The 21,577-nt window shown below is 43.1% G+C and overlaps 1 protein-coding gene across 1 annotated transcript in view; it reads left to right on the top strand.

The window, feature by feature from the left end:
* LOC124594574 (IQ and ubiquitin-like domain-containing protein) overlaps positions 1-21,577 on the top strand; it is an 88,743-nt gene that overhangs the window by 34,979 nt on the left and 32,187 nt on the right. Inside the window, exon 2 of the mRNA XM_047132944.1 lies at positions 3,307-3,436. Within this exon, the coding sequence (XP_046988900.1) occupies positions 3,307-3,436 (130 nt within the window). The remainder of the gene's footprint in view (positions 1-3,306; positions 3,437-21,577) is intronic.

The following is a 21,577-nucleotide window of genomic DNA, read 5'->3' as shown; positions in this document are numbered from 1 at the left end:
CAATACCAACAGTTCGCTGTGGACAGCTGCCCAGACAGGTCTGTCACAGATGTAGGTTGGGGAATTCCTACTCTGACCAAAGCCCTGTGAAAATTGCGCGCTTATCTGCCGTAACGCGAACACCCAAGTATCACATGGCTGAGACGTGGAATCTCAGCTCGTTGTACTGAATTTTCATCCTATGAAAATGTGAAGGATAACAGTCATGTTCTAGCCAGATGCGCATTAAAGTAAAGGTGTGACGCCTATTTAAAAAAAAAAAAAGAAAAAAAAAAAGATATCTTCATTTGTGGAAACTTTTTTTTTTGGCAGCGGGGGGGAGGGGGGGGATATGTTCGGCTGCATTGCGGCATAGTGTCTTCCTTTGGACTGCAGTGAGATCTGCCACATCTGCTAACATTCTTAAAAGTTCTTTTTTTTTTGCCACGGTTGACCAATAGTCACAATTTGTTTCGCTAGGTGGTCCACCAACTCGTTATATGAGACACCAGAGTGGACCTTCATACATAATAATTGAACAGGTTTATGTCGGTTTTCTCACTGGTGGATTGACTGCATTACATCAAGCACATGTCGGACAGTGTTGGAGTTCCATTGCTGTTTTTCTAGGTTTTCCAGGGCACACCTCGAAACCGTGACAATAAGTACGTCGTCGAACTGGTTTGTCGCATGTCCAAGGGTCACACACCGAGCTAGTGATTCCCCACAGAAGTAAACCCCCCCCCCCCCCCCTCTCATTTCGGAGCCACCGGTGAATAGTTTGGGCGAGGACAGCAACGTTGATGCAATCAGATGGGAGATGCCAGTAGGAGAAGTGAATAACAGATCCTACCCTCCGGGGTGACAGAAGATATTGGGCTGATAATTCAGTGCTTTGTATTTCTAGCTGAATGTAGAAAGCTGAGTCTTTCAGTATGAGGGGACCATACAGCTCTGCTATCTGTAACTCTGAACTAGTATGGGTTATTGGAAGAGTTTTAGGAAAGTGTGCTTTGTCTGTAAAGCTGACTGCATATAGAACACTAGTGCGACCCATTCATTACTGCCCGAGTTGTTGGAATCCTCACCAGGTCGTATCAAACGAAGATATCGAAGCAATTCACAGGTGGGCTATTACCGATAATCGACCAACAAGCAAGTGTTACAGAGACACTTAAGGAACTCAAATGGGAATCCCTGAAGGGAGGGCGACTTACTTGTCGAAGAACGCTACTGAGAAAATTTAGATAACCGGCATATGAAGTTGACCTCGGACGATCCTATTACCGCCAGTGTACATTTCGCCCAGGGACCATGAAGATAAGATAAAGCTCGTACGGAGCCATAAAGACAGTCATTTTTCGATCGCTCTGTTTGGAAGAAAAGGGAAATGACTAGTAGTGGCACGGGGTATCCTCCGCCACGCAACGTATGATGGGCTGAGGAGCATCTATGTACACTGCTGTCCATTAAAATTGCTACACCAAGAAGAAATGCAGATGATACAGGGGTATTCATTGGACAAATATGTTATACTAGATCTGACATGTGATTACATTTTCACGCAATTTGCGTGCATAGATCCTGAGAAATCAGTACCAAGAACAACCACCTCTGGCCTTAATAACGGCCTTGATACGCCTGGGCATTGAGCCAAACAGAGCTTGGATGACGTGTACAGGTACAGCTGCCCATGCAACTTCAACACGATACCACAGTTCATCATGAGTAGTGACAGGCGTATTATGACGAGCCAGTTGCTCGGCCCCCATTGACCAGACGTTTTCAATTGGTGAGAGATCTGGAGAATGTGCTGGCCAGGGCAGCAGTCGAACATTTTCTGTACCCAGAAAGGCCCGTACAGAACCTGCAACATGCGGTCGTGCATTATCCCGCTGAAATGTAGGGTTTCACAGGGATCGAATGAAGGGAAGAGCGACGGATCGTAACACATCTGAAATGTAACGTTCACTTTTCACAGCGCCGTCAATGCGAACAAGAGGTGACCGAGACCTGTAACCAGTGGCTCCCCATACCATCACGCCAGGTGGTACGCCAATGTGGCGATGACGAATACACGCTTCCAATGTGCGTTCACCGCGATGTCACCAAACACGGATGCGACTATCATGATGCAGTGAACAGAACCTGGATTCATCCCAAAAAATGACGTTTTGCCATTCGTGCACCCAGTTCGCCGTTGAGTACACCATCGCAGCCGCTCCTGTCGGTGATGCAGCGTCAAGGGTAGCCGCAGCCATGGTCTCCGAGCTGATAGTCCATGCTGCTGCAAATGTCGTCGAACTGTTCGTGCAGATGGTTGTTGTCTTGCAAACGTCCCCGTCTGTTGACTCAGGGATCAAGACGTGGATGCACGATCCGTTACAGCCATGCGGATAAGATGCCTGTCATTTCGGCTGCTAGTGATACGAGGCCGTTGGTATCCAGCTCGGCGTTCCGTATTACCCTCCTGAACCCACGGATTCCATATTTTGCTAACAGTCATTAGATCTCGACCAACGCGAGCAGCAATGTCACGATACGATAAACCGCAATCGCGATAGGCTACAATCCGACATTTATCAAAGTCGGAAACATGATGGTACGCATTTCTCCTCTTTACACGAGGCATGACAACAACGTTTCACCAGGCAACGCCGGTGCTGTTTATGTATGAGAAATCGGTTGGAAATTTTCCTCATGTCAGCAGGTTGTAGGTGTCGCCACCGCCTCCGACCTTGTGTGAATGCTCTGAAAAGCTAATCATTTGCATATCACAGCATCTTCTTCCTGTCGGTTAAATTTCGCGTCTGTAGCACATCATCTTCGTGGTGTGGCAATTTTAATGGCCATTAGTGTAGATAAGGTTGTAAACGCATGTAGTGTCGTGGATGAAACAGTTAAGATGCTGAAGGAGAGGATAAGCGGTATGTGTTGTCAAATAATAATCATGCCTAATGGCGTAGGCATTGCTGTGACTTACGCCACCTACTGGTGAAGTTATTTTCTGTGTATAGTGTTCAAATGCGGATGTCAGTTGGGCACTCCTAGTGTCGTAGCGTAGTAAGTGTCAAGATACTCTGTATTGATTTTAATGTACATGTTATTCGCTTTACTACGTTTCCGCAATGTTCCCTCTCAATATTTTGTCTTTTATCCCGCGTTTCACGTCACAGATCCGGTGATGGCGTTCCCCCGAAACGCATCGCGAGATGATAAAATATAATTACTTCGGCAATTGATACGAGTGTTTTACCATTAAATACCTGTATTTTTTTACGTGCGATGGAGCCCTTTTTCTGCGGAGTAAGTCGCTTGCTGTCGCAGGTCGTGCCGATGGTTGGAGAAAGCGTCGCTTTCGAGGACGGACCTCACTCCGTACAGCTTCATGCTGCGGGCCTTGCGGAGAGATGAGAAACGTCGCCGCTGTTTCTCTTCTGTGGCCTTCATCATGCAGGTACAGTAGCAAGTTAATATTCTCCAGAATATGATCCTCCTGCGCTGCCAATGTTCCGTCCACTCTTCAGGCTTCCCTGGAACTGAGCAAGGCAGAATTGCTTGGGAACCGCGTCGTATAAACTGGCACCTCCTCAGTCTTCTCGAAACTGTACTTTTTCAGGCTGATTTTGATTTAAGCTGCGAGAGAGTTAAATCTGGTGATCCATGTGCGGCTCACGTTGGTGCCGTTGGTAGGTTGCCATCACGTAATAGGGATAGTGGCGTCTCGTTTTCTTCTTCTGTTACTGGCGCCACTACATTTGCTTGCGTTGTCTGTCCGCGAGTGGCAGCAGCAGCGTTTATCGATATCTAGTACCCGTAGTATCTTTGGAAGGGCGTGAGGTGTTTTCCGGGTGGAGTGTGTCAGGAGTATGGTTGGGACGGAGCAGCAGAGAGGTCTGGCAGCGCGAGGACATGCCGAGATCGCTGGCGGCACGCAGCCAATGCCGGATCGAGGGGCTATAGTTGCGAGGGCCACAACCTCGTTGTCCACCGGACCCACCACGTTGAGTTGAGTGAACATTAATCCAGAAGTGAAACCTCCACTATTTTGTGATCACGCTATTTGTTCGTGCGTTGCTGCTTGCAGGGTCGCCGAGAGGCGAACAGCAACAAGTGCAGCGTGTCGAGTTGGTGGAATCTATTAGCCATCTTCTAATGGCTGTTATTAGTTTTGAATTTTGTGTTATTATTTGGTGAAGTTCAACCAGCGGGATTTTACTGCCTAGTGGCCGCTAACGCCCCAGTTACCTGCCCTGGGGTTAGCGTATTTTTGCGGCAGTGTACTTTTCCTCGTCTCGCCGATGCTGTGTGGCATGACGTGTAGTTCGACAGCCTCCTTGATTGCGGTGTGGATTGTCGTTTCTTTTGTCTACTTTGGTTGTAGTGGTTCCTTCTGCCTTTCGATGTTTTAAATACCGAATTCTGAAGACGCAGTGCTGTCTGTCACTCCGCCCTCGCTTGAATTATTCCATCGTTGTACTGGTTATCACACGTTAGGTGGATTTTGTAGAAGCAATGATCGACGTTTAAATTGTCCCTAGTTTGAGTTGCCATCCTGTTAGGTGAGCATAACTCTTGGCTGCCTGTCTCCCCGCTTACGCAGCTGTAGGGACTTTTCTCAGGTCGATCCTTGGAGCACGGTCTGTGGATCACTCCCCCTTTTTTTATTTGGTCTGATTGTGTTAATTGTTTGAAAATAATATTTTGTTTAAATTATTCCTATTGCTTGTGGTCTGCAGCCGACAAATAATTTTGAATTCTTTCTTAATAAGGCCTTCAGCCGCCAGTGTAGCTTGTGTTACTGTCATTATTTTAAAATGATTGTTTAAAAAATTATTTCCTTGCATAAAGCGTATGTGTTAACTGTGCAACTAACGGTAACTGATTAGGCCCCGTCCACACCTTTTCCTGCTTTCTCTAAGCCCCACTTTTCATCTGGGCAGTAGGATGATTGAAGAAGCGAGCGACGTTGCGTTTGACGAGTGTCTCCTCCACAGTTGGTGATGTGTGACTGTACGCATTATCATGATGGAGCATTCAGGTATCAGCAATCTGCCTTCGGCGGCGTCGGATAGCAATCCCCAAATGTTCGAGCTCATGTAACACTCAGCACCTTGTCTTTTGGTCTCAGGATTGTACGAAACATCTGTTTTGTCGCGCCATCCAAAAGATTTGGACTGATCTCCAAACATTTCAGTAGTTCACGAAAATTCTTGACACGTTGTTCCTTCGGCTTGCCCCTTAAAAAACCTTTGGTACTATTTCCACACACATGTTGCACGTATACTAATCATCATTGACAATTAACTACACTGTGGACTCCACTAACTCCAGCTCTTACGCTATCAAATGAATATTTAACCGACGATAACAGTTCAGAATTTCTCTGACTTGAGGCACATTTTCATCAGTTCGGGTCGATGTCGTATGCCCAGCGATGTCTTGATCTACAACGTATTTCCAGTCACCTCTGAATTCTCCACGACACGCAAAACCACTGGACATATCTTTGTCCTTCTAAGTCTTGCCTATCTTATCGGAAATCATTGTAGGAAATTTGTTCATTTCAGTAAAAAATGTGATCGAACAACGTTGCTTCGTTGTTCGTTATATCTTGACTTTCGACACGAGCAATTCTCACACTAGTAATCTACACACTGCATAGACACGGAGCCAACGGGTCCCAGTCTTCTAGAATGCAAGACATACGCCAACACCGTTCCTGGCCATACGACCGCCTAAAAACCCTCTTTCCCTTTGTCCGGGATAACACATTCCCGCCATTTATTGGACACATGCTCTAACACGAATTTTAAGATACGAAGTGATTAACAGATTTGCCGTTGAACAAGCAGCACAACGTGCTCATTAGCAGAGAAAGAACCTGATGCCAAAAATTAAATATATTGATGTAAATAAATGACTGGCATTTCAAAGCAATGCAAACAAAGCATTGTAGCGAAACAGTTACTATCACCTGAAACGCAGGGTGTCTCAAAAACATTCATCTGATTTCACAAGACTGTATATTCTTCATGAATTAAGATAGAAACGTCGGGTGAATTGTAACTTGGGCAATGGACTTCAAAGTTTTTGTTTTCAAAAGAACAGACCAGTTTTACAAGGTTTTTTTTACACGTATGCACATACAGTCTTGGCATATTTTTTACATCTGAGTTTGGAATCAAAATTTTCATTTAGCTTCCAGAAATATTGAAAGTGTTCTCCACCGGAAGCACGAAAAACATCCAGACGAGAGTCAAACTCATCCCTTATTTTTGTGAGTGTACCCGGAATTATTGTATTCACTGTTGCTGGTATGCGAGTCTTCAATTCATCCAAAGTTGGCAGAAGGGGAGGACATACACACCTACACAACCACTTGAAATGGCAGCTTACAACTAGCGCTACGATAAAATTTTAGTTTCCATGTGCAAAATCAAAACTCCCTCCAATTTTCCATCATCATTGATTTAGAAACCGGATGAATCTTTTTGAGATAGCCTGTGTCTGCGTGGCACATCATCGAATGAAACAAGCGCAAAGGTTTGTCATTTGCTTCGATCCGAGTCTTTGTACTTTTACGGAACTAACTAGACTTGCCCGATGTCAATGAATTTGCTTGCTACGTGCCTGGCGAAAGCGTGGGTTGGAGCGGAAGATACTGTCTGCAGGTTGTAAACCACAACTGAGGCGGTTAAAAGCAAAGGGCAGTAAGCGACAAAACCATGATTCTGAGAAAAATAGCTTCGAAGGTTATATCACATTTTAAACGGTATGTTCGTTTGTTACATTGTCTTCAATAACCATTACATGCAGTTGTTATTAATGAAGCTGTACATAAAAGATCAATGAATTAAATTCAGGATGTTGTGCTCAGTTACGTTTTTACCAATAACCTTGTTAGCATGTGAATTTTAAAATTTTCCCGGTGAATTGAGTGTTCAAACAACTGGGCACCTGCCAGTCATCTTCAGGTGAGCCGTCGCAGACTGTCGACAACGTCCTCCGTTCCGCAATACATAGCGTACTGTAGCTATTCTGCGCATGCGTCGAAAACTTGATAGTTGAACCACACTGCCCGCCGGCAGCGCCCTCGCTGGTGGAATAGCGGAACTCAGTCGCCCTCTGCGTTGCTGTTTGCCACGGCCGTCGACGCACTCTGTCGTGTTAGATTTGAGCAGATCGTGGAGATGATGGGATTCCATGCACTGTCCAGCTGGTAGCCGCTGTCACGGTGTAACAGATTTTCCGCCAGTTGTATTTCTACGGATTCTTTAATAATGGAGTCCCAGAAAGACTTTGCTGTGGACAAAATCATTGTTTTCTCATACTCCATTAAATGTCCAGTAGAAATACAATGTTCAGCAATAGCGGACTTGCTTGGCTGCAAAAGGCGGGTGTAACGTTGATGTTCAGTGCAGCGTTCTTTCACGGTGCGTGTGGTTTGACCTATGTAAGCCATACCACATTGGCACGGTATCTTGTAAATTCCGGCCATTCGTAGTAACAGATTGTCCTTAACTGATCCCACAAAATCTGTTAAACCGTGACAGCGGCTACCAGCTGGACAGTGCATGGAATCCCATCATCTCCACGATTTGCTCAAATCGAACACGACAGAGTGCGTCGACGGCCGTGGCAAACAGCAACGCAGAGGGCGACTGAGTTCCGCTATTCCACCAGCGAGGGCGCTGCCGGCGGGCAGTTTGGTTCAACTATCAAGTTTTCGACGCATGCGCAGAGTAATTACAGTACGCTATATATTGCGGAACGGAGGACGTTGTCGACTCCCGCCCGGTCTCCATCTCTCCACCCTCCTTACCCTCTTCCAAGGTGGCTTCCACCAGCTCCCTCTCCCTGATGATGCCCTCCTCCCCTCCATCTACCCCTCCTACCAACTTTGATCCTCCCACCCTCCTCCTGTACTTACTCCTCTGGGCACCCTCCCTCCCTTCTCTCCCTTTTCCCTCCCTCCTCCTTTTCTCCCCCCTCGTCCCCCGGGCCTCCCCTCCCCTGTCCCTATCCTCCTGTCCCCGTGGCATCCTCTTTTCCTCCCCTCTCCCCCTCCTCACCCCTGTTCCCCTCTTGGCAGGTCCCTGGACTCGCACACGCTCAGTGGACATTTGCGCGCCGGAGATCACCGCCATCAGTGTATCGTGTGTGCCGTCATGTTTAGTGTTCAGTTTCGCCGTCACGCTCCATTGTTCACCAGTGCCATCGTCTTCTTCAGTGTTTGTGCGTCGGGTCTCCAGTTCGTAGTGTGGATTGTCATCAAGTGTGAACGGCTTCTTGTGGTTTTATGTTCTTGTGTCTCCTGTTTTTTCCCGCCGTTTTTCTAAGTGATGTCTCTTCTTTGTTTATCTCCATGTACTCTCTTTGGCTGAAGAGCGGCGTATTGTGCTGCTGCCAGCCTACCTGGTTGTGCAGGTGTCAAAATAACAATAAAATAAAAAAAAAAGACGTTGTCGACAGTCTGCGACGGCTCACCTGAAGATGACTGACAGGTGCACAGTTGAAATATCGTGCGAAGTATTGAACGACGACCGGCTGCAAACCCGAAATTTGTTTGAACAACCTTGTTAGCACTTAAACTATCTGCCTCCAAAGCTTCCCCTTACTTACGTTTGGATCACATTAATATCAGGGTTTGAATGAACCACAACAATGTGATACAATATTCTGTATCATTTTCATTTATTACATTAGTCTATGCACATAACTTTTATTGATTATACATACAATGGAATGGATAAGGGAAATGAATCAACAATGTTACATACAGAAATATAAATTTTTAAGCAAACTCTTAGCATAGACACACACACATACTCCCAAATGTGTTTATTACAGAAAGTGCCTATGTGTCTATTACAGAAAGTCCCACATAGCATCATCAGAAGTCACTACGCCATTATCAGTTGTGTGTTTGGTCTTCTACTTACTAATTGTCTCCTATGTCATTTGGAAAGAGATGTTTTCGATTTGTGCTTAAGATATATGTAGAATGAATGGTAAACAAGAAGAACAAACTGAAATAACTGCTGCTGATTCTGATATTTCTTTGCTGATATGGCAGGTGGTGACAGTACATTCAACCACATTGTCACTGAGCTTGGGCATCCTGGGTTTGATCGTTTTTAAGTTAATGAAGTCAAAATTTTTGTCATAATTGAGGGTAGTTTTGTAAAACATTTCGTAAAGGAGCGGCTGGAAATCAGGAACTTGTAAATGGTCTTCAGTGAGGCATGCCTAATGATATAAATGCAAAACTAAATGATGTTTGTTCATCATCTCCATTTTTATTAATATGTTCCCGTTCTTCTTAATGCTTTTTTTGCAAAAACAGCTTCTAATCCGGCAAATTGTAACGCACCGAAACACCTGATCACAGCACGTTGCAAAACATTTTGAGCAAGAGAGTGTACCTCTTTGGATCCAAAACCAAAACACTTGTTATTCACTTAGGAGAAAAAGAACTTCTTCGCTGAAATCCCAATAAAAACTTTATCGTAGATAACAGGTTTCGTTAAAACTAAGATACAATCTTCAGATCCGTAATAAAATTACAAGAAGTGCTACAAACTGTTATACAAATAATGCTACATTAATCCATAGAAGAACTAAATGACAGCATACCATCATAAAAGTTATTACAAAACATCGTTCCTGTAACAACATGTGATGCTTACCAGGCCACCACAAGACTGACAACAGCCAGCCTGTGAGACGAACTGGCCACAATCACAATATGTATCGCTGTAGTATATAGATTCTATCAGTAAACGTCAAATATGTAATTAAAACCAATCATGATTCCAAATATACATAAGTAATCCTGAAATGTTTATAAAATATTTTGGATGATTTCTTCAAGGCAGGACATTGCAAAGAAACCCTACACATCATATTTACCATATTTGAGTTATATTATTACAAAACTACAAGTACTTCTGCTTTTATAGTAAGTTTTAAAAAATTATTTTTCTTTTTAGTAACTATGTTTGTCGCTTATTCAGCGTTGCAGTCAAAAAAAGGTAAATGGCACAGGATGATTGTAGTAACCTTTATGAAAGTATATTGTCATTTGGTTCTTCTATGGGTTAATGTAACATTACTTGTTTAACTATTTTTAGCACTTCTTGTAATTTTATTACATGGTAACTTAGTTTTAACGAAACCGGTTATCCTCAATAAAGCTTTTTATAGCGATCTCGGCGAAGAAGTTCTTCTTCTCGTAAGTAATCAGTACAGATCGCCTCTTCGAGCTCTCTATGAGTAAATTAATTTCTTGTTCAGTAGTTCTTCACACAACTTATAGGAAGTAGTTCAAATCACTACATATAGCTACATCCCTTTGCAACCACATAGATCGATTCTTCCACTACCATACGGTGCACATGTCTCCAAATATCCGTTTTTGTCAGTTACACCACTTTGCTTGTAACCGCCACAACTGTTTACAACGTACCGCGGTCACGTAGCGGAACTGGAGACGAACAATTTTTTTTTTTTTTTTTTTTTTTTTTTTTTTTTTTTTTGGACACTTGTAATCTGTCAAGCCAGAAGAAACCTCTAATTGACCTCTAAAATGAATTTAGGCTACAGCGCATGTGCGCCGCACGAGATTGAATATCTTCTCGCCCTCATATGGCAAAGTCCTAGTCGGTCTTAATCGCTTGAAGTTCACACATTTTCTCACTAAAATGTGCCTCGTTTTAGTACTTACAAATTGTAAAATTGACGTTTCTGTAAGTTTTACTTCATAATTTTGTGAATTTTAACAGCGCAAAATTAAAAATTAAATCATTTTGTTTTTGTGATCTCCTTACTATGAGACTACTGTGCTAGTGAGAGCTAAGTTAAATCGAATAGTAAACGTAATTAGCTTTTACATAATTTTTACAAAAGTCTTTTTCCTTCATTGCTCTCAGGGAAATTTTTAAACTACTTATGTTCCCACATATTCCCCAATTTCCCTGTATTCATTGAGTGCTTTTATTGTATTGAATTTGCCTATGTGATCCATATAGTTACCATTGTTAAGTATTTCTTTTTATTGGTACTTATTTTCCAGGTTTAATACCTCTTGAAGTTGTCTCGTCAGGTACTGTTTTTATTTTACTTGGCTCATTTATTTAATGCAACCTGTTATATAGGCATAGTTTTTGAGTACAGTGTTAATGTTTTTCCTGTATGCTACCTTTATATTTGTATATTGCTCAACTTTTTACTTTTAAAATGCATTACCACCACACTCTCAAAGCCGGTATTTACTGTATGTTCCCTCGCATTCTTCGATTTTCCTACATTTATTCATTTCTGTTTATCTTATTGATACTGCTTAAGTTCTTCATATATTCTGTAGTTACAAATGGTAATTCTTTCTTTTAATTGGTTTGTATACCACTCTCCATGTTTTATACCTCCTGAAGTAGCTTTGTCAAGTATTAATTTTATTTTATTTTATTGATTTTGTGTATTAACATAAACTGTTATGCAGGCATGTTTTTTTTAGTTTTGTGTTAAAGTTTTCCTGTTTACTCCCTTTATATTTGTTTATTGTTCAACTTTTTAGTTTTTCATTGCATTACCACCACACTGTCAAAGATATCATTTACTGTGCGTTTGTGCTTCAGTGTAGATGTGTAAGTTCTTTTCCAATGTCGTTTACAAGCATTGTAACGTCTTTGGCGACAGTAGTCAGTAAATGTCTGATGATGGCCTCATAAGCCGAAAGCCGGTTAACACAATAAACTAATGCTGCCGAATAAAAGCAAACTAGCTCTTTTCATAATTTACGAAATAATTTTATAAAGCTGACCGACTGAGCTGGTGGCATAAGAGGGCGAGAATACACAAAAATAGCGCAGCGCGCATGCGCTGCAGCTTACAAGGTTTTTTACGCCAATCTGAGTTTGTTTCTCGACGCGATAGATTATGTGTCCTTCAAGGTGTTAAAAAAGTGTAGAATACTTTAAGAGGTAGTAGTACTCATCCAAACAAGAAAAATAAGTCCAATAAACATGGGTCCGGATTCGCGCACTTCCCGAGAAAAACACGTGTTTACAGGAAGGGCTGTACGACGCTCGGTTGCGGATATTAGCACAGACGTTGCGTTGGTGCTCCATCAGATCTGTCGGCAGCATTTATAATGTCTTACTCACAGTACTCTGCCTACCATTACGTGGTCGGCAGTCAGTTTTGTGATTCGAGTCGTGTCGTAGGCTGCGTCAGTTTTCGTTGTGGTTCAAATGGCTCTGAGCACTATGGGACTTAACATCTGTGGTCATCAGTCCCCTAGAACTTAGAACTACTTAAACCTAACTAACCTAAGGACATCACACACATCCATGCCCGAGGCAGGATTCGAACCTGCGACCGTAGCAGTCCCGCGGTTCCGGACTGAGCGCCTGAACCGCTAGACCACCGCGGCCGGCTTTTTCGTTGTGTTTGTGTACCTCATTATGCAGCACTGTCAACTCTGGGTGCGTATCATGGTGTTTTACTTTCTTCCAAACGCGAATTCACTTATGTATTTACTGTTATTACGCTGTTATACGTACAAATGGTGTAGTACATTTGCATTTTCTCTCTACCACCACTTGTTAGCAATGGACAAGAGAAGTGGCTGATGGTTTAGCATGGACGTAGCCTGCGGGCCCGTGTCCTTTACGCTGAAATATATCCACAGCACAAATGCCCTCTGATAAGCTGTTCGTCATACTTTTCTAGCGTCTGAGGGACACAGTTACCCTTGCATCTCGGAAGACTGGCAGTGGAAGGCCCCACGCAGACCACCCACCTGACATGGAGGTGCATATGCTACGTGCGGTGAAGAAGCCTCTCGTACCACCGTGCGACGATTAGCAGCATCAGAAGGCATATCTCACTCTCTAATCTGGGGAGGAAGGGAGGGGGGGGTACTTCATGAACAATTGCTGTTCCCATATCATCCACAGGGCGTTCAGGCCCTAAGGCCACAGGATCATCATGGCAGACGGCGCTTCTGTCAATGGCTGTTGCAGAAGAATGCCGCGAATCCACTGTTCACATCCAAGACTTCGCGTACCGATGAGGCAGGGTTCACAAGAGATGGTGCTGTGGATTTCCATAACCAGCATATAAGGTAGCGTAAATCCCCAAGCAATTCAGGAAAGAGGGCAGCAAGACCAACTCCCCATCAACGTATGGGCAGGCATACTTGGCGATAGATTAGTAGGGCCATACGTCCTGCCACATAAGTTAACTGGGGCGAATTATCTGGACTTTCTCATTAATGGATTGCCTACCTTGCATTGCAGCAACGAATGCAAATGTGGTTCATGCACGATAGCGTGCGGGTGGGAGTATGAGGAGGGAGGGGCATACCTCGGACTGCTTTTTTCCCAGACCTCAGGGGGACACTTTTGGTCATGGGGACACTTGAAGGAATTGGCCTGCGCCGTGCCAATCAATGATGTGTGGACACTACAGGGATGGACATTCAGTGCATGTCAGCAGATACAACAACCAGGTACACTTCAAAGGGTGTGTCATTCCTTATGGCGGAAGGTAGAGGGGTGCATTGTCATGAATGGACGACATGTTGAACATCTCCTTTAAACACGTGTTTATCGCAGAAAGTATGCATTTCCAGACCCATGGTTATTGGACATAGAAAGTATGCATTCTCAGGGACCCTTGTGTGCTGGACTTATTTTTCTTATACTATATATGACGGTAGTATCTGTTCCCGAAAAAACAGCTACCTTTCATGACCACGCAGCTTTGCTAGAAATGAAATGATAATTAAGTGGACACCCTAGCTGCCAACAGACGTTGATATACTTCATTGGGGACATGTTGAAAATGTGTGCCCTGACTGGGACTCGAACTCGGGATCTCCTGCTTACATGGCAGACGCTCTATCCATCTGAGCCACCGAGGGCAGAGAGGATAGTGTGCCCGTAGGGACTTATCCCTCGCACGCTCCCTATGAGACCCACATTCCCAACATGTCCACACCACTACATTCATAGTGCGCCTTGTTCGAGCCCCGGTCGGGGCACACATTTTCAACGTGTCCCCAATGAAGTATATCAACACCTGTTAGCAGCTGGGGTGTCCATTTAATTATCATCTTATTTTTCTTGTTTCAGTGAGTACTGCCACCTGTCAAAGTATGCGACACTTTTGTTTGAACACCCTGTATATAGAATTGTTCGTCTAGACTTCCCCTAAACCACCATGGTACGTTATAAGTTATCATGTACACCCTGTATTCTGCTAAGAAATCAGGCCCCACATGTAATGTGGATGCTCGTCGCTTTGTTGGAACATGGTACGGGACGGCTGGGGAAGGAGCCATATGACTGACCGCTGGCTTGTTGTCAGTGACATCTGCAATTTATATCAGTCTTCATCTGCGATCATAGCTCCATAGGGTCAATGTGTTATATGTCCAGCATAACGCTTCAGTAGCCATATTGGAATATGAGGGCGAGCCGCCCACGGCTATGATGAGTGTTTCATTAGTCAGTGCCCAGCGATCGGCGACAGATCACATTGTCAGGTACGTTTCGCTTATCTTGGTCTACTAAGCTGGCCAAAGAGTCAGAAACGATGCGTAACACATGCATGAGTTCGGTTTATCAGCACTGCAATGATTGATTATTTGTCTTCTAGGAGGCAGAAGTTTTCTTCAGTGCAATGCATGTACCATTTTCCCCTTGGTCTGCCTTTTGGAATATCACCTCGTCTACTTGGACTGGATGGGACATGGTAATTTGGAAATTCAACTATAATTAGTTGTCGGAAGCCAAGCTGGCAAACTGTGTACCCACGCTCGAAGAAACTGACGAAACTTAAGAAAACATGGAAGCTTGTTGCAATTTGTCAAACTGAAATAAACACACATCCTAAAATGAAAGTTGAGAGGAACATTAGGATTTTAATGTCCTGTTGTGTTTGAAGTCACTAAAAGCAGAGCAGAAGTTTGCATTGAACAAGTTTGGGGAAGAAGATTGGCTAAGGCCACTTTAGAGGAACAATATCGTCATCATCTTACATGATCTAGGAAAACAGTGGGGAATCGAAATAAGGTAAATGGACGGAGATCTGACTCGCTCTTCAACTTACATGCCACATTGTCTCACTCAGTGATGTACGTTGAGGCTAAGAGTTCTCTGACTGGGTACTATTAGACACAGGAGAATGTTGCAGCCATCACTACGTTTCAGTACGAATGGGTGAAATACGAGGGTCACTCCAAAAGAAATGCACACTATTTTTTTTAAATCCATCTTTTATTCTACATGTTTGAAAGTTTTACAGTGTGTAGATACGTCCTTTAGGAACAATATTTTCATTTCTCCGCATAATTTCCATCCCTCTCAACTGCCTTACGCCATCTTGGAACCAGCGCCTGTATACCCGCACGGTAAAATTCTGTACCAACCTGTTGGAGCCACTGTTTAGCAGCGTGCACAAGGGAGTCATCATCTTCAAACCTTGTTCCCCGAAGACAGTCTTTCAGTTTCCCACATGATAGTCACATTGAGCCAAGTCAGGACTGTAAGGGGGGTGTTTCAGTGTTGTCCATCCGAGTTTTGTGATCGCTTCCATGGTTTTTTGACTGACATGTGGCCGTACATTGTCGTGCAACAGCAAAACATCCTGCTTTTGCGGATGTGGTCGAACACGACTCAGTCAAGCTTGAAGTTTCTTCAGTGTCGTCACATATGCATCAGAATTTATAGAGGTTCCACTTGGCATGATGTCCACAAGCAAGAGTCCTTCGGAATCGAAAAAAAAAACCACAGCCATATCTTTTCCAGCAGAAAGTGTGGTTTTGAATTTTTTTTCTTGGATGTATGGAGATGCTTCTGTCGATCGTAGTACAGTTAGTCGGTGGGAAAGCAGGTTACGTGATGAAAGCGGGCACGGCAATATTGAGGATTGTCCTCGCAGCGGCAGGCCTCGTACTGCACATACTTCAGACAATGTGCAGAGAGTTAACGAATTGGTGACTGCTGACAGACACATCACAGTGAACGAATTGTCACGCTACGTTGGGATAGGGGAAGAAAGTGTTGGCGTTAAAAAAGGTTTGTTCCAGGTGGGTTCCCAGGATGCTGACAGTGGCTCACAAAGAAACAAGAAAAACGGTATACAGCGAACCTTTGGAACAGTACGAGACTGGTGGAGAGGAATTTCTTGGAAGAATTGTGACAGGTGATGAAACATGGCTCCATCATGTTTCACCAGAGACGAAGAGGCAATGCATTTCTTTTGGAGTGACCCTCGTAATTCTGAATTTCGATTGGGTCTCAAAAATAAAAGCTGACTGACAAAGGCATTCGCGTAGCGAGAAGTCAGTAAGAGAAAAAGTGCAGATGTTTCTGCTGGCTGACTGGAATAAAATAAAAACTGATTAACTTTATTTCGCCATGTAATCTGTCTGTATCATGAACGGATATCGTTCATATTTTAGGGTCCGTAGATGTTTGGAAAATTATGCGAATTGTAAAAATAGGGATGGTGAAAGGTTTCACCTGCTACTAATGAGATAAGAAATAGGTACCGAGAGAAATTAAATCAACATATGATTGATGAGTACCACGTGCTGAAGGCTGAAAATAAAACAAAAATTCACAGAAAAAATTAAAAGAAACAGCATTCTCGGAATCAATGAATCAGCTGCGATTTCTCGAGAAAGACAAGGCGATGTTTTCAGCACCTGTTTACTGAATGAGGATGACAATGAAGTATACGCATAAGCTGCTGCAACTGATGTATATTGACAGTTTGACATCTAGTGCTTTCTTAGACGAGAAGCAGGTTGAAACCTGAAGAAATTGCATCACCTTACGCTACTGCGAGTAACTGTGGCATTTTTTAGCAAGTCATTTGAATAAATCTGCAGAGCATCACATATGGACAGAAATGTTAAACGTGAACGGACAGCGGAAGATGGCGCACCTATTCTTAAAAAGTCTAGCTTGGTTTGTGCACTGTATAGAGCATGTGACACACTTTCTCAAAATACTCGCGTAACTCATGATGTTAGGAATTTCAAAAACACGTAGGAGCGAAACATGGATGAGACAAAAGTAATTACTTTTCTTTCTGTTACATGCGGTTAGGTTAGGTTAGGTTATGTTCATAAATTCCATACTAAAATTTGTAATATACTTGTTCACATAGTTACTAATGTATAAAACAGATAAAAATAGTTTTTGTCGATTGTGTTTCGGCCGGCCGCTGTGACCGAGCGGTTCTAGGCCCTTCAGTTTGGAACCGCGCGACTGCTACGGTCGCAGGTTCGAATCCTGCCTCGGGTATGGATGTGTGTGATGTACTTCGGTTAGTTAGGTTTAAGTAGCTCTAAGTTCTAGGGGACTGATGACCTCAGATGTTAAGTCCCATAGTGCTCAGAGCCATTTGAACCATTTTTGATTGTGTTTCACAATTTTGATAATTCCTAAGAATGAGATATTGTAACGAATGGAGCTGCCGTATAATTTTCTTTTAAGTGTACGACCAGTTTCGATCAGCGACTATTTTCTAGTACCTGTTGTACAACATTGTCCGTCATCCATAATGTACTGGGTAATGGGCTCTGACTTAAATCTATCGTACAATTAAAAATAAATTATATAGCAGTCTCATGTGTTACAGTGTGTCATTTCTACGGTAAAGGGATTTCTATTTCATTTGTGAAGACATGATTCTCGTTTGTCTCCAGTACCAAGATTACTTTGTACGACGCTGTACAATAAAACACAATGTTACTCACAAAATACGTTATCCATTTCGCTAAGAAATTTCACAGTGAATCTAGAATAGCGTTACTTATTTCCTACAGTGAACGTTCAAGCAGGATATTCTGTCGGTGTGTCGTTCTTTTATTTAGCACTGTAGAAACGAATTTCTGTACTATCTGTTTTGACTGTTAAAACTAGAAGATTCTGCATTTAACGAAGAGTCATTGTAAGCAAACCTTCAGCTATTCTAGTTCCTTGGTTTAGCTTTCAAGAACTTTTCCAGTCAACAACATTAAATCCCCTTACTCAGTCCATAAAAGCTTTGTAGGTATTCCTATCTTGCTATAATGGCTGCCAGAAAAACATACTGAGGTTCACAACAATGTTAAAATAACAGGAGTTTAAAATGAACGATAGCAAATCTAAACTCTTGATGGCCAGCATATATATAACGAAGATCAACTAGATATGATATAAATCCAGTTAAGAACTTATTTTCTGAAAAAAAGGGGAAAGAAATATTGTGGCTACACTGATGTCAAGGTGGAGTTTCTTAGAACATCGACGGCACTTAGAACCACTACCAAAAAAGCTAGGTTGAACTAGGCCTACGACCTGTCTTCCCTCTGGCTGGAAAAGAGTTTTTAGCCATGATGAGAAATGGACGACTTGATAGGCCCTGAATAGACTGAGATCTGCAGTTTGCAGATCAAAGGTTACTCTGATCAACATATATTCCGTGAGACTGCAGAGAAGACCGGACTGTTCATCATATGCTTCAGTGTCGATTGTATCCAGCCTCCTTCATAGAAGATGAATTTGATCAAGGAACAGAAAATGCACTTTTTTCCAATGGCCAAGTTTTGGGCAAAGCTAATACAGTCATGACTATGTATAATATGGATGTTTCTTATACGAGAATAAATAAAAAATATAGTCACTTTGTAGTTCTTTCTGTGGAGATACTTGCGATCTTATACTGCTCAGTCTCACAATGACACTTCCTCCCCATCTCTTCACACGCCAGCAGCTGAGCGCTCAAGTGCCATGCGAGGAGCTCTATCCGATTCCCCTTATGGCTGTTCACGTCAACATCGCGTGGCCTCTGAACATGATAATGGAGTTTAGTTAATGGTGTACTTGGTTGTTCAGCTGCGTTCCTGTTTCCATTTTGTGCTCAATATTTCGGCGACCGAACCAGGTGCCGTGAATCGAGGTGTTATGTGTATTCGCCGGCCTGAGTGGCCGAGCGGTTCTAGGCGCTACAGTCTGGAACCGCGCGACCACTACGGTCGCAGTTTCGAATCCTGCCTCGGGCATGGATGTGTGTGATGTCCTTAGGTTAGTTAGGTTTAAGTAGTTCTAGGTTCCAGGGGACTGATGACCACAGCAGTTCAGTCCCATAGTGCTCAGAGCCATATGAACCATTTTTGTTATGTGTATTCGCTGCCTGGAGTCCAACCACGCAGTAAACTATTGTTTTTTTCCGTGTGTTATCGAAGTTCAATCGCCTTCTGACGACCTTCACATCTTGTTTACCTATAAGTTGAGGCTTCGGTAGCGTTTTATTTGTTACACTTCGGTGGGGACATGAAGGAGCAAGAGAAGGGTTTGGAAGCCTACCTCTGACACTGTTGTTCTAAAAGATTCGTTTTGCACCACCTGAGTTAACGTCTTTGGAACTCCGTATCTATGACAGGGGCGTGGATCTGTTGTGCCCGTTTGTTCTAGTTGCCTGACAGTTCTATGTAGGGAAAATCAGGGTGATATGGTGAACACAAAATTTGAGCCTCGTAGAAGACAAGAAATTGTTTATTTAAACAAAATAAAAACACTCTCCTTTCACAAAATACATAAGCAACACATTAACAGTACCACATCCTCTTTAAGGCACTACAAAAGTTAAAAAAAACAATACTTATTTTTATCAATTTCACCATTTCACCCATGTATATGGGTGAAATGGCGAATGCCCTTTGGGTGAAATGGTGAACTTATTTTCCCCTGCTTTTTGCCACATACGTCACACATAGATTCATATTTTGAACAGTCTTCATGCAGCCAACGTTGGTAGCTGATACATTTGATCCAATCCACATCTTCTTTAGTGCAACTGTACAGTTCACCACACCGTACACAACAACACTCTTCATCATCCGCGTCGTCATCATCGTCTTGCAGTTGGATATCCAGCGACGAGTCGGATTCGGCGTCAGTGGCAGACGCTTTTCGTTTCTTAGGCTGCTTCTTTTCGATAATTCCCTTGGTAGTCTCTTTGGTTACGATTTTTCCTTTGGTTACGGTTTTTCCTTTGGCTACGGTTTCTCCTTTGGTCCTCTTTTTAGCATTTGCTCTCCTCTTCACTGACTCATTTTGTCGTTTCTTGTTTCGCAGGTTATCGATGTTTTCTGGAGAAGTCAAAACCTCAGCTAAAGCTCTGGACTTCTTCCTTGCAGATGCAACTTTATCTAGGATCGGTATCGGCGAAATACGGTCCAAGAGTTTGCCAGGGGTTACTTGAGATTCTTCTGTTGCCACTATCGAGGTCATATCTGTTGCTTCTGATGAAAACTGCATGTTTTCCTGTGGATTTTCCGCCCGTTGCGAACAGCCCAGTTGTGGTGAAGCTTGTATGTGTTGAAGTCTCTGATCGTTATCTACGTCTGCAGTTGCTTCTTCCGAGGGATTAGATATCTCCTGCCAGTGTGAACAACTTGGTCGAGGTGAAGTAGGTCTGTTTTCATGTCGTTCGATGTCTTCCTGATGTTGATCTGCAGCTGATGTTAAAAACGCGTATTCGGGGATGACATCAGGATTAAACGGGATGATTTCTGTGCTTCCGAACCACGATATTGCATTCTCAGTCGTAGCTGCTTGTACCCATGCATTTGTAAGCAGTCCTCCGAACACTAGTCTGGAAATTTTTCTATTTGGATTCATTTTAATGTACGAATTACAAGCACTGAAATAATAGGATTTCAGAGCTTTAAAAAATGCTCTGTCTAGCGGCTGCAGATAGTGTGTGGTGTGGCTGGGTAGACAGAACAAAATTATGTTTTTCTTCTTCTGCAAACTCTAATGTATCCACGCTGCTGCAATGAGAGCTGTGTCCATCCAAAATAAGCACAATGTTCCCTCAGGCTTCCTCGGTGCAAAATGGTTCCTTAGCCACAGAAGAAAAATATCAGTTGTTACGTACGCCGACTTTTGTCACAATAAAATCGTGGAACCCGGCGGCATACCGTCCTTGTACGCGGCCTTTTCATTTTTTCCCTTCAAAACACAAGATGCGGGTAAAAACATGCCCTATTCATTACAGCAAGCGATTGCAGATATGATTTGGTTTCACCCTATTCACCGGATGTTATCGCTGGAGTGCTCTTAGACTCCTTTGCTGCCAACACGTAACCTGGTCTATTATTCAGCTGAAGTGCGGACACATCTACGTTGAATATATTTCCCGGCTTATCATGGAGGTTATGCTCTACGATGATGTTCTGCAGCAATGAAAAATAGTCTGAAACGTTTTTCGTACTAAACCCCTTGACCGTGCTTGTGAAACTCCTTCCGATTTGCGGATTGAGAGTTCCGGATTTCTTTTTAAGAATAAATGTAGCCAGTCCATTCCAGCAATTTACTTTTCTCGGTTAAATTTGTGATGTTGGTTATATTTCTCAGCTAGTTTATATGCCATGGTACGTACTTCTGTCCTTGTAGGTGCAAATCTGAAGTTTTGTAATTTTATAATATGTTTTACCAACTTTTTCTCACATTCTTGTGTTAGTACAGGCGGTCCACCCAAAGGTTTTTTGTAAAGCACCCGTTTGCTAATCGTCTCTTCAGCGTTGACC

Source organism: Schistocerca americana, chromosome 2 (assembly GCF_021461395.2).
Source record: "Schistocerca americana isolate TAMUIC-IGC-003095 chromosome 2, iqSchAmer2.1, whole genome shotgun sequence".
NCBI lineage: Eukaryota > Metazoa > Arthropoda > Insecta > Orthoptera > Acrididae > Schistocerca > Schistocerca americana.
This window is presented reverse-complemented; position numbering and strand designations above follow the sequence as displayed.